The 17,301-nt window shown below is 38.6% G+C and overlaps 1 protein-coding gene across 14 annotated transcripts in view; it reads right to left on the bottom strand.

The window, feature by feature from the left end:
* Window positions 1–1,680: 1,680 nt before the first annotated feature.
* Window positions 1,681–17,301, bottom strand: part of IKZF1 (IKAROS family zinc finger 1) — a 52,910-nt gene continuing 37,289 nt past the window's right edge. For 3 of the 14 annotated variants that reach the window (XM_058027632.1, XM_058027641.1, XM_058027669.1), the window contains 4 exons: window positions 13,150–13,317; window positions 11,132–11,257; window positions 6,651–6,785; window positions 1,681–2,456 (listed from right to left, as the gene is read on the bottom strand). In XM_058027632.1, coding sequence (XP_057883615.1) covers window positions 1,753–2,456; window positions 6,651–6,785; window positions 11,132–11,257; window positions 13,150–13,317 — 1,133 coding nt within the window. In that variant the 3' untranslated portion in view covers window positions 1,681–1,752. The remainder of the gene's footprint in view (window positions 2,457–6,650; window positions 6,786–11,131; window positions 11,258–13,149; window positions 13,318–17,301) is intronic. The other 11 variants (XM_058027651.1, XM_058027689.1, XM_058027700.1 and 8 more) reach the window with 9 other exon arrangements.

The following is a 17,301-nucleotide window of genomic DNA, read 5'->3' as shown; positions in this document are numbered from 1 at the left end:
TGGTCCCATCAAATCTGTTTTATAGTAAATACATGTGCTTGCATGCACTTGTGAATGGAAAATCTGTAAATATATGACAAGACTGCTAGTCTTGTTGGGTATTTAATGGTGTTTACTGTAAAATATTCATTCCTTATGCAGAGTGGAAGTATTTTCAACATTAAGTTAATAAGATAGGGTTTTTTATGAATGTTTCCCAGAAAATATTGCAGCACCAGTGACAGATTTTTATGCAGCTGCAAAAAAATTATTTTTGCCCAGTCTTAAAGCATGGGGGTGTTCAGGGAGAGAAATGAACTATTGGAAGAGAAAGCTAAGTAGAAGCTTTTAAAAAAAGTTTTTTTATCAGATGTGTATGGAGTTAAAATCTATTTGTCATAAAGTTTTGATTCTATCTGCAACTATAGTACCTGCAGCAGAACTCACCATGGAGAAAGATTTTGGTGGACTTTTCTGCATTCTGCAAAATGCTGCAGCCTCTGGTCTCCATTCTGCAAAACCCAGTATTTTATATCTTAAGATTAGTTCCACTGAAGTAAAAGTAAAGCACTTAGTGAAATGACTGGTTGGATAGAAAGTAAATGGTCATCACAACTTTGTGGGTCTCGGTCCCTCACTATATGGCAAATGCCAGGAAAAAAGAAGACGGCTGCAAATTTTGACTGGCTGGTTTAATTAATCTCAGTGCTTTAAAAATAATCAAGTGCAACACTTATGAGTAGAGCCACAGAATTTACAAGAGGACATCTTCTGTGCCAGCAAAATGGGATTTTTTGTATCTAAGAGAGGGACATTTGGATATTTTCCAGACAGTTTAAAAGGATGAAAAATGTGCTTAAGGAGACTCCCCACACAAATACTTATCCTACTTTCTCAACTGTACATCATACTCTTCTAAATAACTAAAACTTTGAAGAGAAAAAAAATTAAATACATTGTAACTTTTATATGAAGAGTAAGGAGGGGTTGCTTAACAAAAAGTGGGGGTTTATTAGATAGGAAGAGAAAATATTTATTCAAAGAAGAGCCAACAATACCCTTTTTCTATACATTAAATGCAATTCATACTTCACAGAGTATATTACAAGGGTGTTTCTTCTATCATTTGCATTCCTGCTTGCCTGCCTAGTGACACAAACATGGCATGTTGTGCTATCAATACCAGTAGCACCCTTGCACGTGGAAATGTTCTTCTTACCACCAAAGCAGCTCAGAACCTTCTGGCTGAGGGGGTCCCATCCCAGCCCAGCTGTTGGTGAAGTCATCTGAAATGGGTCCATCCATCTTTAGTTGAGTTCAATCTTCTTAAAGTAGTCAAATAATACTGGAAATCAAAAAAAATCACACATCTGGTAGAAGAGCCCTGGGCTCAGGGTGCTAAGAGAGAAAGCCTGGCTGCTGCTGCCTGTTGTGTCCTCATTGTGTGGAGCACTCTGCACGTGGTTAAGAGTTCTGGCAAGGGGGGCTTGCAAGAAGCATCAGTTCAGGGAAGGGCTCTCAGCTATGTGACTACAAAAACTACTTACATTACTAAAGGTTTTTGGTGATCAAACATTTTCAGTAAAAACTCATTTTAGAAAACTGAGTTGCAATGCATGCTACCAAAATGAAATCCCTGTTCTTGTGGGAGAACATTGCTGAACTTATGATTCTCTTGTGACTTTTACTGTCCAGCTGACTTTTGCTTTGTTGCTGTCATGGCTCGTGCAGCTCCAGTAACGCAGCTGTTGAGGCTTGATCTGTGCCAGTGTTTTAGCCCATGTGGAAACGGTGCTCCCCTCGAGTTATGTGGGAAGAGAATTCGTACCTGTCCTGGCTGTGGTAGCCACACATGTTGCATTCAAAAGGATCACGGAACCCGTGGCAGCCCATATGGATTGTATACATCACGTGATCCAAGAAAAGGACTCGACAGTGTTCACACTTGTAAACCCTTACTTGCTCCCCATTGCTGCTGATCACTTTGAAAGCATCCTGGGAATTGTCAGTGCCTGCTCTCAAGACGTCGTATTGCCTGTTTTCTTCTTTTATAGAGATGCCATTTCTTGCATGGGCACCTATGTGGTTTGTCAGGTAGATCAAACCACTGCGCTCCTCATTATTGCTCTCTGTATCTGTTGAGTCTTGGCAGCTGTTGCTGGGAGAGACATCTCGTTCCGAGGAGACAGACTTGGCTTTGGAAAGCAGCAACAAGTTTTCCACTGCGCTGTCCTGAGGGAGGTTGGAGCGAATCTGATTGTCCCCAAGAGGTTTGTGGAGCTGGTACATGGGGCTGATGACGGGCACTCCCTCAGAGCCGCCCGGCGGTGTCTGGACGAGGGGGCGCAGGGACTCTGCCCCCAGGTAGCTGATGGCGTTGTTGATGGCCTGGTCGATCACGTGTGTCTGCATCAGCTCGTTCTCCTTCTCGTAGTTGATGCTGGCATCGTATGGCAGATCAGGCAAGCATTTGTCACCTGCAGTGCAAAACAGCGAGGAGTTAGAGGGCTGATTTCTACATGATTAAGGAAATTAACGTCATGGATTAAGAAAACAGGGAAGAGGACAGTTGACCAAATCCACCTCTGAAATCCACTTAAGGTATTCAGGGTTCTCTAATACAGCTGCTCAGAAAAGTGCTGGGTTGGTGGTCTTTTCAGCGTGCAAAATAATTTGAGGGTTTTGGAAAAGCAAATGGATGAAAGAAATACTGGAAATAATTATACAGGGACTCCTGGGAGCTAGAGATCTAATCCTTTGTCATATCTTTCTCCTTTCTTACTGGTGTCCTGCATCTGCCTCTACAATGAGCAGAGGCACTCACTGCCTTTGTGGCTGCTGAAGCCAGTGTGCCCTCACAGCCACAGCAAGCTTGGCCCGATGCTTCAGAGCATGATGCACATTATCAATATTTTTACATAAAGTATTACAATCTTAGACTGGAAGTTGGATGGTTTAGTTTCAGACCTTCAGTTTCTTAGAAATAATCTATATCAGCAATGTGGTCATATATATGTCATTTTGGAGAAAAATCAATAAAAACTTTATTTTTCATATTGCCTCCATCCCCACACACCTACCATAAGCCACATTAGACACATTACCAGAAGCTACCCATGTCCCTAAATATTTTGTGTCAAAAAGTTGCTGTATACAGGAGAAACCAAGAATCATGGAAAAAATTTAAGCACATTTGTATTTGGAGCATATTTTTCCTACAAGGGAGAAAGCCTTAGCTGGAACAAGATTACTTGTTTTTGGTAACTTTAATTCTGATGGGATGCCTTGAGTAAGGGGTAAATCTATCTATATTTTTTTTAATCAGACTGCGCTAATAGCATACCTTGACAGTATATTTAGCTGGATACCCCAGCATTGAACATTGAGGTTCACTACAATTTCCCCCAAATTACTGTACAGATAGCAAAATATAGAAGAGAAAAGTTAGGAGTGGGAAAAACTATTTAAATGTGCAGATATTGATTTGATGAACTTAAGCAGTCTTCTCTAACAGTGTAAACCATCAGTTATTACGAGGCCCTTAATAAATTCATGCAAATGTAAAGAGGTAAAAGATTTTCACAAGCTCCTATGGTCTACCAATAACATATTGTTGATAGTCTGGATGGATTTTCTAGCTCTTCAGATCTTGGGAAACACTAAAAGCCACAAACATCTCTGTGAAGTGCTGTCACCATTTCCTGATGAACATGAAATTTACTGGTAGGTCTTGGAAAGTCCTAATTTGTCAAAAGAAATGCTAACAGAAGAATGGAAATTTTACCAGAAGATCTGCACATTAATTTATCAACAATTTTCCACACAGTTTCTGCTCAGATTGACCATTCAAAGTCAGTGAAGAGACCAAAAACCTTCTAGCACAACACTTTTGCAATGATGGGAGCTAAAGTGTAGGAAGTCCTGTGGTCTGCATTTCCCACAAGATATGGTTTCATACCAGTTCCATGCTCTGCAAGCAGAGAAAGAAATACCCTGAGCATTGCATAAGTTCCCATAGGGGATGTAGGGAACAGACACCTTCTAGCTGCTATGCTACACAAGCTTCCAGTTCCTCTTGTTTTCTTTCCCAATCATTCTGCCAATTTGAGGTTCATTTGTTTTTAATTCCAGATTTATCCTCTATAATGCTATACTTTTCAGGCAGAGTTGCCTAAGATTCAAAATAGGCATTGTAAAAGACTCTCGAATTAAATACAGGAAAACTCTCCTAACATGAACATAAACACTTTATTCAAGGAGGAAAAAATGAAGCCAAAATCATTCCTATTCCACAGGCACTGCACACCACTGAAAAATGGGGCTGGTCCTCATTATAAACAAAATTTTGGGCATTCAGAAAGCAAGATTTTAATATCTGTGTCTTGGGTAGTATTTGCTTTATGTAGCATAACTAGTTGGTAGTTGTGCTGGGAGAACCAAGTGTTCATAAGAAAAATTTGTTTCCAAGCAAAGTGTCTGAAACACACACAAAGTTAGGGAAGGCAGGCACCATTTCTATATCTAGGAAATACAGTAATACTTGCACTCATTAAAAATAATAGCTCATTTCTGTGGTTATTAGAGCATAAGTAAATTAAACTGCTAATGGCTTGATGCACTTCAAGGTTTGCATTGCTCAGGATTCTGCAGCAGGTACTTAAACAGTAAAAATGCACTCACTGCATGTGGGCACCTTTCTCTTAGTGTTTTTTATTCCCTTTCTTGGCTGCCTGTTCTTTTAAACATTATAAGCATATATCAATTTTTTGTGGAGTTCTCACTCTCAGGTTTGGATGGCCAAGTTCTTTTGGGTCTGGGAACTATTCCAGTTCAGAATACAGAGAGAATGTTACAGGTAAGTGGCTGGATTTGTTGAACAATCTAATTTTTGAAAGGTAATTAATTTAGTCTTGAGAAAAACTACTGAAGCAGAAGACACTCCTTCCTTTATGTGAAGGATGCCATTTTCTTCTTCTCCCTGAGACTCAGCACAGGTATTGGGACATGACAATTTACAGGAGCAGTGAAGTACCCAAAAGCTCTCCTCAGCAGCCAGCCAAACCTTGTGTTAATCAGGAATTTTTCTATTGTATGAAGCAGCAGATGATGATTGGAAAGGAAACGATTTGTGAGCATTATTTTTTCTTTTTAGAATAATTTTTTCTTTTGAAGCCTAGCAAATTTCCACAAATATCTGCTGTCAGTAGGTTGTCTTCCTACACTGCACCCTGAAAAACTGACAGGAAAGCCTGCCCTCCTAAAACTCATAGCTAAACTGGCTGTCTTTATTGTTTTTCAGGGCGAACAGAGAAAAAAAGAATGTAATAGCCAGTCCACACCCAAGGATACATTACATATAGTATATTTGCTAGTACCTTTTAAATTTAAGCACTTTTAATCTTCCTGGAGCTTTCCTAGAATTACTATCTGGTCTAATGCAAACAGTTACTAGAGTGTCTAAACTAGTCTGATTGGCCTTACATATATATTATAGCTGATATATTTTTGGTATCTATCTCTACTACAACTTTTGCCCTTTTTTAAGCATAAGCATTTCTTATCCTTGACAACCTCCTAGAATTGTTGTATTTGGACTTGAAAAAAAGCCTTGGAATTTATTTTAAAACCTTTTGTTGCACCTCCTGACATAGCTGAAACTCCCCTTTCTATGTCTAGGAAATACTAATTTTCCTTTCACCCCTGTGTCCTTGTTGAAGAAAGTATATTTGCATTTTCTGTCCCATAAACTGATCTTTTTTTTCCCTTGACTTTTGACTGAAGACCTTCTTAATGTGCATTTTCTTTCAGAGACTTTAATCTGATTGTTTCCTATAGAATAATATTTTTAAACGTACAGAGATTTAAAAAAGAACCTAACTAGATGAGAGTATATGCTGTCCTCTGATCTCCCATGTTTTAATTTATTGAAGAATAACCTTACCTAACTGACAAAATATTGTATGTGGATCTCACAAAACTGCTGTAATCCCTCCTTAGCACAGGCCTACTAAACAGAACAATATGTGTAGCCTTCACTTTATAGGCTTAATGTCAAATTTTTCATTGTTAAGACAAGAACTGCTATGTGCAAATGCGCATGAAATTTTTGAATTTTTCATAGAATGAACACAAAGTTTACGTTTCATTTAGGTGCTGTTTTCAGACATATCAATTTGGGCTGTAAAAATAAACAGAGTTTATCAAAGGGTGAAGAATATTACCCAGTCTACGTTCAACTAGTCACAAATGCTTTCGAAAACAGCAATATGCCGAGATCTGAATGTCATTCAAGATTTCAATAAAATAACTCTCAAAGTTTGATCAAATGCTATCCCAACGGGAAACTTTTGTTCCTATCTTCAGGTTCTCAAGGCAACTTCAAGAACCTGTTCAGATTTTGTAATGATCTGGTCTGTAAGCTTTTAGAAACACAGAAAATAGGTTTAAAATTTATCTCCAAATGTGAAAAATTAAACATGCAGAAATTTATGCTGGAGATGTTTAGTTGTTTTTTTCCCTCCAACACATCTCTGTATCTGCTTCTATAGAGATACATATTGTTAATTTAGCAAAACAAGTAAAATTATAAAGCAAAAGTAAAAATGCTGTGATTTTTATAGGGGGCTTTGTTTTATTTTATTTTTAGGAGACAGCAAACGTTTAACTCTTACCAACAAATTTCTGAGGCATAGAGCTCTTACGTTTGGCGACGTTACTTGCTAGTCTATCCAGCACGAGGGCTCTTTCTGACCCTATCTTGCACAGGTCTTCAGCCATTTCACTCTGGTTACTTTCGTCTTTTATGACTGAAATCAAATGACATCAGAAGGGTTAGGCAGGTTCCATTTTAATGGAACTGTTGTCTTAGGTTATCATTTGTCAGTCAATGTCTTTTGGCTCCCAAGCAGCTGGATGAAGGAGCTCAGCATATGACACACAGGACAATTCTGACTCTCGGTAACAAATTCCCTCACGCTGGTTAATCTATGTACATGCTCATGTTTTCCTCATTTAGGACACAAAAATGAGATAGCAACTGCAAGGTTTCTGCCTGTGTGTCACATAATCACTCCACCCTTTGTTCTACAGCCACTCTGCATTTTTGTGAATAAAAGAGGTCCTAACTTTATCCTGGACACAAAGCAGGTCACCTTTCCACTCTCCCAGTGAAACCCTCTGCAATGTCCTTCTGCACCTCTCCCAGTGTATGATAATTGCTTCCTCAGCAGGAAAAATTAATCAACTTCTCAACTCCAACAGTGGAAGATCTATTTGCAAGCTACACCAACCCTTGTTTCTATCCCCTTTCATCCCATAACAAATATTTCAGTACTTCCTTGATGCTATTTTAGACTTTAACAATTTAAATTGATAAAATCACACTTTCAGTGGAACACTAATTTCCAATACTCAAACCTGTTTCCCAACCTCCTGCTGCTGCTGAGACTCTGTAGAATTAGGAGCTTAATGTGAGGCTCTAGGAAAAGGAGACTATTTCATTTTCAGTATATTTTACTTCAGTACTTTCCTGCAGAAACAAAAGGGATGTATGAAAATGCACTGTCAAAACAATGACTGTGAAACAGGTATGGAAAGGTATTTCTGACTTCCAGCACCTAAGAGAAAGGCAAATGGACTGAGATCACAACACAACTGTTTTGCTGTAGGCTTTCTGTTTGTGGGGTTTGGGGTCTTTTTGGTTTGTTTGTCAAAGGGAGAAAAAGGGGTTAATTTTACTTTTATCTGCTACTAAGATATGGACATTTTTCCTGAACTTTTGGGTTGCTAATAAAGGAAGACGCAAAAGATTATTTTTACACTTTGATTCTTTGAGTTATTTCAATTAAGTGCCCAGCTCTGCTATATTTTTCCTTCTGTGCCTGCTGAGAATTTGTTTTATCACTGGATTAACTGGTTCACAGGACCCATTACTCTGATACCTGGCTGTTTCTCAATAGCTGAGAACACATTGTTGTGATCCAATGTTATTCTGAGAATATACCACAGCTTATCATCCATATAAAAGGATGATTGTGAAAATTTTGTTAGACCTGAAATATATGAAATCAGCTCTGATGGATACCTGTGAGGAACAGGTGAAGTTTCCCATTCAACAGTACCCTGCAACCAAACTAAGGAGTACACAACTGTTTCTTGAGTCCCTGCTGCAGCAGCACATACTGCAGAGACAGCGACAGTGACAATGACAATGCCAGTTCCAATGACAGTTATATGGAGTTTCATGGAATTATATTCCAGCCCCATATGACACTAAAGATTGTGACCAATGCAGGAAATTATAAGAATTTAGTCGTGAAGGTGCAGAAAACTAAAGGGTGTTTATGGTACATAGCTATCATTGAACAAGCACACACCAGCATCTTGTGCTGACCAAGGCTTCCAGGTACCATCTCAGGAAGAGACTTACAGAGAATCTTTCAAGGCAGACATTCAACAGGGACACAAAATACTGAATATTTAGTTAAATGTTGAAATTATCAAGAAATATCTGTTTAGGATATAATAACATTTCTAATCAGTTCAAGAGCGGGTGAGTAATGTATTTAACAGTTAAACTTTCAATCTTCTAAAACTTCTTAAAAAAGAGGGCAAAGTGAATCATGTACTAATCCCCAGTACTTGCAACTGAAACCCTCTGAAATCTGCAACCAAATGAATAACTATTTCTCTATAATTTGGTGTCTGTAAAGTGAAAAAAAATCATGTCATCTTTTCAAACAAAAAACTCACAGTGACTCAAGAACTGTAATTGACCTTTTAAAAACTTCATAAACTACTTCTCCTACTGTTTTATTTAAGCCTGGTAAGACTTCAGCGCACTTCCACTCAACTCAAATGCAAAACTAAAGGTAATATCTCTAAGAGAAGAACTTGCCATGGACAGTGATATTTCAGTCCTCTAAAATAAGAATTTTGCAATTCAATTCATCAAGTTCCAATTTTTTGTAAAAGTTAAAAATGTAAGTACAATCTCTTGCTCCACTTCTTACTCCCTTTTACTCTATCTTACCCTTATTTAAGTTCTTTCTCAACTCCATTTTTTAGATTTCCAAGCTGTTTAGGTTTAGGTTCTTTCTACTGACAATTTTTCTATGTGTGCTGCCTAAAGTATTTGAAAAAATCTGTAAAAAGCAATCTTGCTGTGGCAGAATGTCAAATCATATGGACTAGCAGATATTTTTATACAAATTCTTTGAATTTTGTTTTTAGAGATTGGGGGAAAAAAGGGGTCTGAATAATAACAGATCCACATCACACCTTGAAATAGTTTAAGAACAGTGATATTATAGCTGCTTGTTTTTCTAGTTATATGATAGAATACAGTAAAATTCACACGGCATCCACTCATTCTCAACTGTTTTTTCTACATTTTCATAATGCAAAATATGAGGAAAAATGCAGGAAAATTTCATTTTTTTAGAACTGTATAGAATTGATTTTTTTAACTGAGGACTAAATTTCTTTAAGAGTGAAGTCTTTGGCTCAATATGAGATTTAAACTTTTTAGTTAATTTATTTTTTTGTAATTTGCAAAAGCAGTCCTATAATGTCAAATATATTGAATATAGAAGAATATAAGAAGAATATACAAGAAAATATACATAAATAAATGTATATATAAGAAGAAGTCATTCTTCCAAAGCATTACTTAATTCCTTCAAGTTTTCATCCCATGGAGTTATTGGATATTTAGTATTAAGCTGGTGCAAGCTCTCCTTTCAGGATTTGATATAAACAAGGGTCAGTCTCTAAAAGTGTTTCATTTCTTATTAAAGTTTAGGATTCCTGACATCACTTTCATCTTACTAAGACTTTCGTAGTAGTTCAGCTACTCATTCACACAGATTTTCAAATTCAGTGTGCAGGCACTTAAATTCATGTGCTAGACACTGAAGACTGAAATCCCAAACCAGAATATTTGCTCTAAATCCTGTCATGTCTTTGAGAAATAAGTATTTCTCCTTACTGTGTATTATTACATTGAGGTTTTCTATTCATATATTCTGCAGCCCCTCAATAAAATTAGAAGGGGAACTGCTCTAACATGCTGCCTGCAAAAGCATCTCAGTTGTATTCACTGCTATCATTATGTGCATATACTTTACATTATTTGATAGCATGTAAAAACATATTCTGGTTCTGTACAGATATAAAATATTAAATTAATGCAAAAAGGGCAGAGAGAACTTTCCATTTTTTCTCATTTGACTAAATAATATATACTGACAGGATTAAAAAGGTATGCAGGAAATGGAACTTACTGGCTGCATTTAAACTCCACCACAGAAACTGGATCTTCTCCATCTAAAACTGCACAAGCAAGAGGACTTTGTATGGCTAATTACTGTGATGAATCCCTTACAGATCTTCTGGATCTTTGTTAGAAAATATAATCCAAGCCCCAATATCTGCTTGCTCTCTTTCTGGGTATAGTTTTTTGATATTCTCCAAGAAATGGACTTTACCTTCATCATTACACTAGTCTCAACACAAGTCCTTACCTCCCCCCAGTTTTCTTTCAAAGGGAAGCTTGGGAAGAAAGCTGTCAACAAATTTTTAGCCATTCTGGACTATCTCAGGTCAAACTGCCTAAATTAAATATCTCTGGCCTCATGTTCTCTTGCTTGGCAGAGTGAGATCAAAGCCAGATATTTCATCCTTGTTAGATGAGCTGGTCCCAGTGGTCAAGTAAGCCCTTTAAGCTGTGGCTGGGAAGGGGAGGAGATGTGCAGTGCGGAAAACTCTGCAGCACCAACTAGAACACTGGAATTAAGTCTTTATTGAAAATACATCCATAAGTGTATTGCAATATAGGCTTCCAAGAGAAGGCGGTGAGGCGATGTAGCCATATTTTCTTGACATGACAAACTGATGTTTTCCAGGCCTTGTAAGTGTTTTGCTACATGTTTGAATTGTACCTTGGCATTTTATTTGAGCTAAAAAAAAGTGAAAAACCAGCCAAATATTTATCAAATAAAGAATTAATTAAGACACAATATCACACATGTGGGGGATGTGTGTGACTCTCCAAAGCAAAAGTTGCCACAAAAGGTACTACTGATTCTTTTGTACTCCTTTCTCTGCATTTATGACAGGACAGCAGTATTGCCCAGATAGACACTTTTATTACCTGGATAGATGCTGCTTGAGAGATTCATGGTTTGAAGGTAGTTATGGCAGCGTTCTTTATGTTCTTCCAAAGAGCTGCGCTGCTTGTAACTGCGACCACAGTATCCACACTTATGGGGTTTGCCAACTGGAGAAAACACAATTCATTATGAGATTCAGATGAGGAATTCAACAGCATATGGTAAAGACAAGAGATAAAAAGCCTGCCCCAAAAATAAAGCCATGCTGTGGTGAAGGAAGATTTCATCAATTTAAAAAATCTAAGTGAAAAACAACTAATGGAAAACTGATCGTATATCTTTACATTAACAGGCAAATTCTATGGGTGCTACAAACTGATTTTAGATGATTCAGATCAGATAAAGACTGTGACATTAAATCTTTAAAAACAGCATCTACACAAGTTAGGAACTGAGACACCTTCAAAGGTCTGGGAGCGGTTTCTGTAGTGTCCAGTTGCACAGAGACTGCCAGTGGACAAACTGGTGGTATAGGGAGGGACTTGATTGGCCGCAGGTCAGTTCTGGTGAACAGAACCAGCTCAACTCTTTTAAGACAGTCTTAGATTTTGTGTGTTTTCTGCTTCTGGAAATTCAAGAAAAATGGCATGACACTTTATTTTCTGTTTTACATCAATCCAGATCGAGCTAGTTCAAGGAATTTTTCACAACAATACTTTTCGGTGTGCTTCTGGACTTGAATTTTCTGTCTTAATATGATAAGACTGTCACTTTATATGTGATTTCACAATTTTAGATAGTTACACAGGTTAATTTCTGAATTTTATTTACAGGTTCTTAGGGGAAAATCAGATTCAGACATCCAACTTGTTTTATAATGTATCAGTGCCAATTTGCCAGTTGCAGGAACTAATCATTATCTATAATTTAGGCATTGTCTCTTTAACTACAGAATCCTCAGGGTTTACCAGGAGTGTCTAGGTGAGATTTCATATATAGGTATACATGAAAACCTTGTTTCAAATTGTGCATCCATGAAAATCAATAAAAACAAGGAGAGGGAGGCAAAATGCTATTTAAAATATGTGCCTTCCTTAATCAGGCTGGGAAAAGACAGGACAAAGAGAAATTATTTTGAAAATCTAAGGATCTTATTATTCAATACATGTGCTAGAGAAGAATCTTCCTAATTTTTTGGAGCGCAAAAATATCACTTTGAGAGCTCCCCTTCTGCCACCCAGAACCCAAAACCAACTTTCACAAGTAACATTACCAGTGTCAATTCCAGCAAAGTGTATTGGAAGTCTCCCATCCACATAGCAATTTGCATTTGTAGCTTAGCTTGGGGAACTAGATGAGATGGCACTCTGCTTTTAAAGGCACTTTAAATGTGCTAAATTGGTTTTACTTCACAGAAGGTATGTGACTGTGGCTTCTGTCAAACAATGAGAGGTTCATGGTAATGGGAAAGTGCAGCTATTCAAAAATATTTATTCATATCTCCATATTACTGTTGAGACAGACACTAAAAAACTCCATGAGCATCCTCTTTTGTGGAAGATTATTATCTTTCTTTCTCCCACCCTCTGCCTTGTCCCCACTCTCTCTTTCAAAGTACTTGTAATAACAATGTGCAACAAATAACTCCTGCTAAATGGTGTAGGCAGTATTCACTCCTCAGGCTGAAGATGAATACAAGACTGTATTTCAACTTTATATTATCTCTAACCCTAAAACATTCATCAACTTAAGTCATGTTTGTACTTCTATGAAATGGATTACTCACACAGGGCTCGTAAGATGAAACTCTAATACAGAAACTTTGAATCAGCCAAGAAGTATGGGAAAAAACCCAGTTCTTCTGGTGAAGGGTCGTGAGTGTGACATGTGTTTAGTCATTTCTTTGCTGCTAACACGCTGTGACCAGCTCACAGCTTGGTTAACCCCAAGATGGGGCTACTCAGGGTGAGAAGAGCTCTCAGGATTGGTGGCCACCCCCATCTCCTCCGCGGGTAGGGTAGTGATAAGCAGCCCTGGTTATTCCCAAACCTTTGCTTACCTGAGTGAGTCCTCAGGTGTCCCGTGAGGGCATCCCTGCGGCGGCAAGCATAGTTACACAGGTGACACTTGAAGGGCTTTTCACCAGAGTGCAGCTTTATGTGGCGCAGGAGGTTGCCCTTCTGGGTGAAGGAGGCTCCACACTGATTGCACTGGAAAGGGCGTTCTCCTACGGGAAGAAGGGGAAAATATGTGAGAACAAAAAAATCTTACGCGGTAACAAGAGAAAGATTTCAGGGAGAAAGTTGTTTTCTCACTGCTGCTCTGTGACTTCCACCGGCTGCAGGTTTGATATAACATGAGGCTTTCAGACTAAACCTGCCAGTTTCTTAATGCTTCACTGGCTGGGTCAATTTGATCTGAAAATCTAATTTTTTTTTTCTAAATCAGAATGGCACATCACAATGCAAATTCAAACTCATTTAAATAAAGTGACTGCAACATTTTGTGTTGAAGAGCCACTCTTCCTGATCAGCAGTTTTGGAATAAACCAATATCCAATTTTGCATGTTGTGGCATTTGGTGGGGTTTTTAATGTGGCTTTTTTCAAAGGGTCTTTAAAATATGCCACTGAAGCAGCAAAATAAAAAGGAAACTCATTAAAAATGCATTTCAGGATCACAAGTTCATTTCAGCGTTACATTCTTATATTTAAATGAAAGGCACTTCATTATAACAGTTATAATAACTTCTTTTCATTTACATTTTCCCTGTATTTTCCCTTTCAATTTCTTCTCCATTACCTGTCTGTCCCTAAGCAGCCAAATCAGGAAAGAGACAGAGAAAAGAGAGAAAGCTAGAGAGTAAAATCACAGAAGTTAAGACAGTGCAAAGGAAGCCCTGTACTTTCATGTCTAAGTCCCAACCCTTCTATAGGTAAGGTATGAGCAGAGGAGCTGCACAAACAGGCTCTGATGGCTTACACTTTGGACAGATGGGGAAAAACTTGAAGAGATGCAGCCTTGATTTGTCTAAACTGGTGTTTGTTATCAAGGAAGTGAATCAAAGCCTTTGCAAAAATTAATATGGCTGTTGTTTGCTTTTTAGTGTTGTTTAAAATCAATGTATTTTATTAGTTTGGGGTTTTTTGGTTTTTTCTTGTATATTTTTTAAAACATTTAAGATGGATGAGGCTTTTTCTGAGATCAATGGGAAATAAAATACGTTTCCAGTTGTACCAGATAGGAGTAACAGAAAAATTATACATTAGAGCATTCTATCAGCCAGAACTGCTTCTACATGCCTGTTTCTGTACAGTCCTCAACTAAGTCAAACCAGCCTTTAAAAGACATTTGCTGAATTTTGTTTCTCTTAGGCATCAGTTCAATCTGTTGTAGTAAGTATAGCGTGTCAACATTAGAAACAGCCCAAAGATGACCAGTTCTTAGTTATAATTTTTTTTTGGTGTAACAATAATATTGTATTTAAGATTTCAGTGCTCAAGTTAAAATACTAAAAGAAAGAAAAACAAAAACAATTTCTTCCTTCTCTCTCACTCAAACATCATGTACCATTTTGCACACCTAGGATGACTTTTTATGTGCATATACATGTGCATATATGTGCAGCATGATAATTTTTGACTTCTGGGTAACGCATCAAAACAGCTGAAGATCAATTAGACAGCAGCACTGTCCCAACCCAAAAACATGAAAACTCTGCCATCCGGGCTGGCAGCTTCAGCATACAGCAAATAGCCAAATGGATCCCCTCTATGGCAAGACATTTTCATTGGTCAGTTTCAAGCACAGCAGCATAATGCCTGTCAAGCCAAATGAGCTCACTTTCTTTGTCAAGTAGCTCTGTTCATCTAAACTATACCCACATCTGGTTCAGCTGGGGTGGCACACAAAAATGCCAGCATAAGCCTTAAAGGACTTTGTAATGTACTTCATAAACCATGCATGGTATGGTTAGGGAGAAAAGAAAACAGGTGTCTCTCTACTTCTTAAACTTTGGGGCAGTTACTCAGTGCAGGAAGTATTTTTCAGAAATGGACTGAAACAGTAAACGGAAGAAGTCAGCTCAGCAAGGGGGGCACATTCAGAAGAAGTAGTTAATTCTTGCTAAGTAGCTTTTCTAGCATTCATTTCTGTTATTTTTACTCAGAGGACTGTAAGAAGACAAAACAAGAATGATAAAAGTACTCCAGGAATGAAATGTAGAGCAAGTAAGAATGCAATGTATCTCTAGCCTCAGCCCTCCCAGTCACAGGGTGAAGTCTTGCACTAAGTGGAGAAGATGGATGGAGCATTTGAAACGAGACTGCTGCACACCAAATACTTCTACAGAACTTAGAGTGGGATCAGATGTAAGGAAGCCTGAACTTATGTTCCTGTAGAAGGAGAACAACATTGTCACCAAAAGACCCTGAAGCTATGCTGGCCCTTAGCTGTCCATGATGCAACTACTGGGGTGAGGAAATGCCTCCTTTATTGAGCTCAGCAAAACTCCCAGACCTGCCAGGATGCTGACAGCTACTGATGGAAGGTTACTGGGTGTGGTGATACCTCCAGAAATGAGGATGGAACAGGATGGAAATAAAAAATACATAATGACTCTTTTTCTAAACAGTCTAAACAGTATTATTTTCTTCAGGTCTGAACAGTACATACCTGTCCTTGGCATGTAGCCATGACCAAATATAGGCCCAGGAACAAAAACTGCAGTGGGACCCTGAAATCAATCAACCATTATCACCGTTGCAGTGATTTGCAAGCCTTAGTAGGAGCTTGGGCCCTGAACCAAATATTCAGTGAAGAATACTTATAATCTTAATGAAAATATTTCTAATTTCTTAAACAATGACAAGATCACCTAACACTCAGAGACCTCTAACAAGCAGACCTCTCTTTCTAAAAAAATTTGAGACATTCAGAACCAAGTAACAAGATGTGAGTGAACTAACTGGTGACTTAACTTAGTGTACACATAAGAGGCAATATATACACTTATGCACACGTATAAACAGATATGCATGAATGTGCAGATATATGCACGGTGAGCAAGAGAAGCCTGAATGTACCCTGAGGTTTCAGTATCAGGGAGCAGGAATTTCTTTCTCCTTTCAAGATCTCCTTTTTCTTAAACACCAAACAAGGCAGTGGCAAGCTGGAGAAAATGAATGTGCTGAAAGGGGAGTGAGAAGAGTTGGGCATCTTTGAGTTGGGATTTGCTCTGCAGATCTAAGCAACAGGTAAGGTGCTAGGGAGCAGTCAGTGCTGTACAGCTGCCTGCAGACAGAAGAGGGCAGAAATATCAGGTGCTGCTCTGCATATCTGCACTTGGCAGGTGTATTCATTAAAAACAATTACATGTTTTATCAGGTCAGGCAGTCATGTTATTTTGGCACTTTAGTGTGCTAGAGTTTTGTTCACTTATCAAATATTTATTTAAGAAAACCTCACTGCATATGCAGGTTTTACATGAATTAGCAGCAAAGTAATTCATTTGTGAGGCTTATTCCTTCACCAGGCATGTATTGAAATGGGCTTCGGCATAGTCAGTTAAATGTCTGTAATAGTATATCCCATTTCGACTTTAATTTTCACAGCGCAGCTGAAAGGAAAAGCAGTCACCACTGTTTCCCCATGACGTCCCTTTAATTTAAACTACCAGCTCTGAACTTCCACTCCTTTGCCAGCCCCTAAAAAACCACCTGAGCTCATTCAAAGAGGCTGCTCAGGAGAGGAGCTGAGGATGAGGCATGAGGGAAAGCAAAAGTTTTGCATGGAAGGACCTAGGGACAAAATTTCATACCCTTTAGTTTTATCGAGTGTAAAAGAGGGTTGTGCTGAACAAAGTGCCTCTCGTGGGCTGCTTCCACTGTAGGCTTGAACTATATTCCCTTATTAAAAAGAGGGTCTAGTTGGTAAGGGAAGAGCTCTGCAAAGGGTGAAGAAATCTTCAGGTGACAATCTTTGTGTGGTAGCACCGCAAGCACCCCTGGCAGGCAAACGGGTCCCTCTGACAGGCAAGAGGTTCGGGGAGCTGAAGGTCTGGGGAAATGACCTGGCACTCAGTGAAGTGGCCCCAGGGGATACTGTCATAGGGACCAGGCAGCCCAGCTCATGCTCAGAGACAGTGAGCTGGGTACCAAGGAGCTCATGAGAAGCAAAGGCAGCTGTGCCCACCACCTCCCTAAAGTCAGGTG

This window comes from Melospiza georgiana, chromosome 1 (assembly GCF_028018845.1).
Source record: "Melospiza georgiana isolate bMelGeo1 chromosome 1, bMelGeo1.pri, whole genome shotgun sequence".
NCBI classification, from domain to species: domain Eukaryota; kingdom Metazoa; phylum Chordata; class Aves; order Passeriformes; family Passerellidae; genus Melospiza; species Melospiza georgiana.
This window is presented reverse-complemented; position numbering and strand designations above follow the sequence as displayed.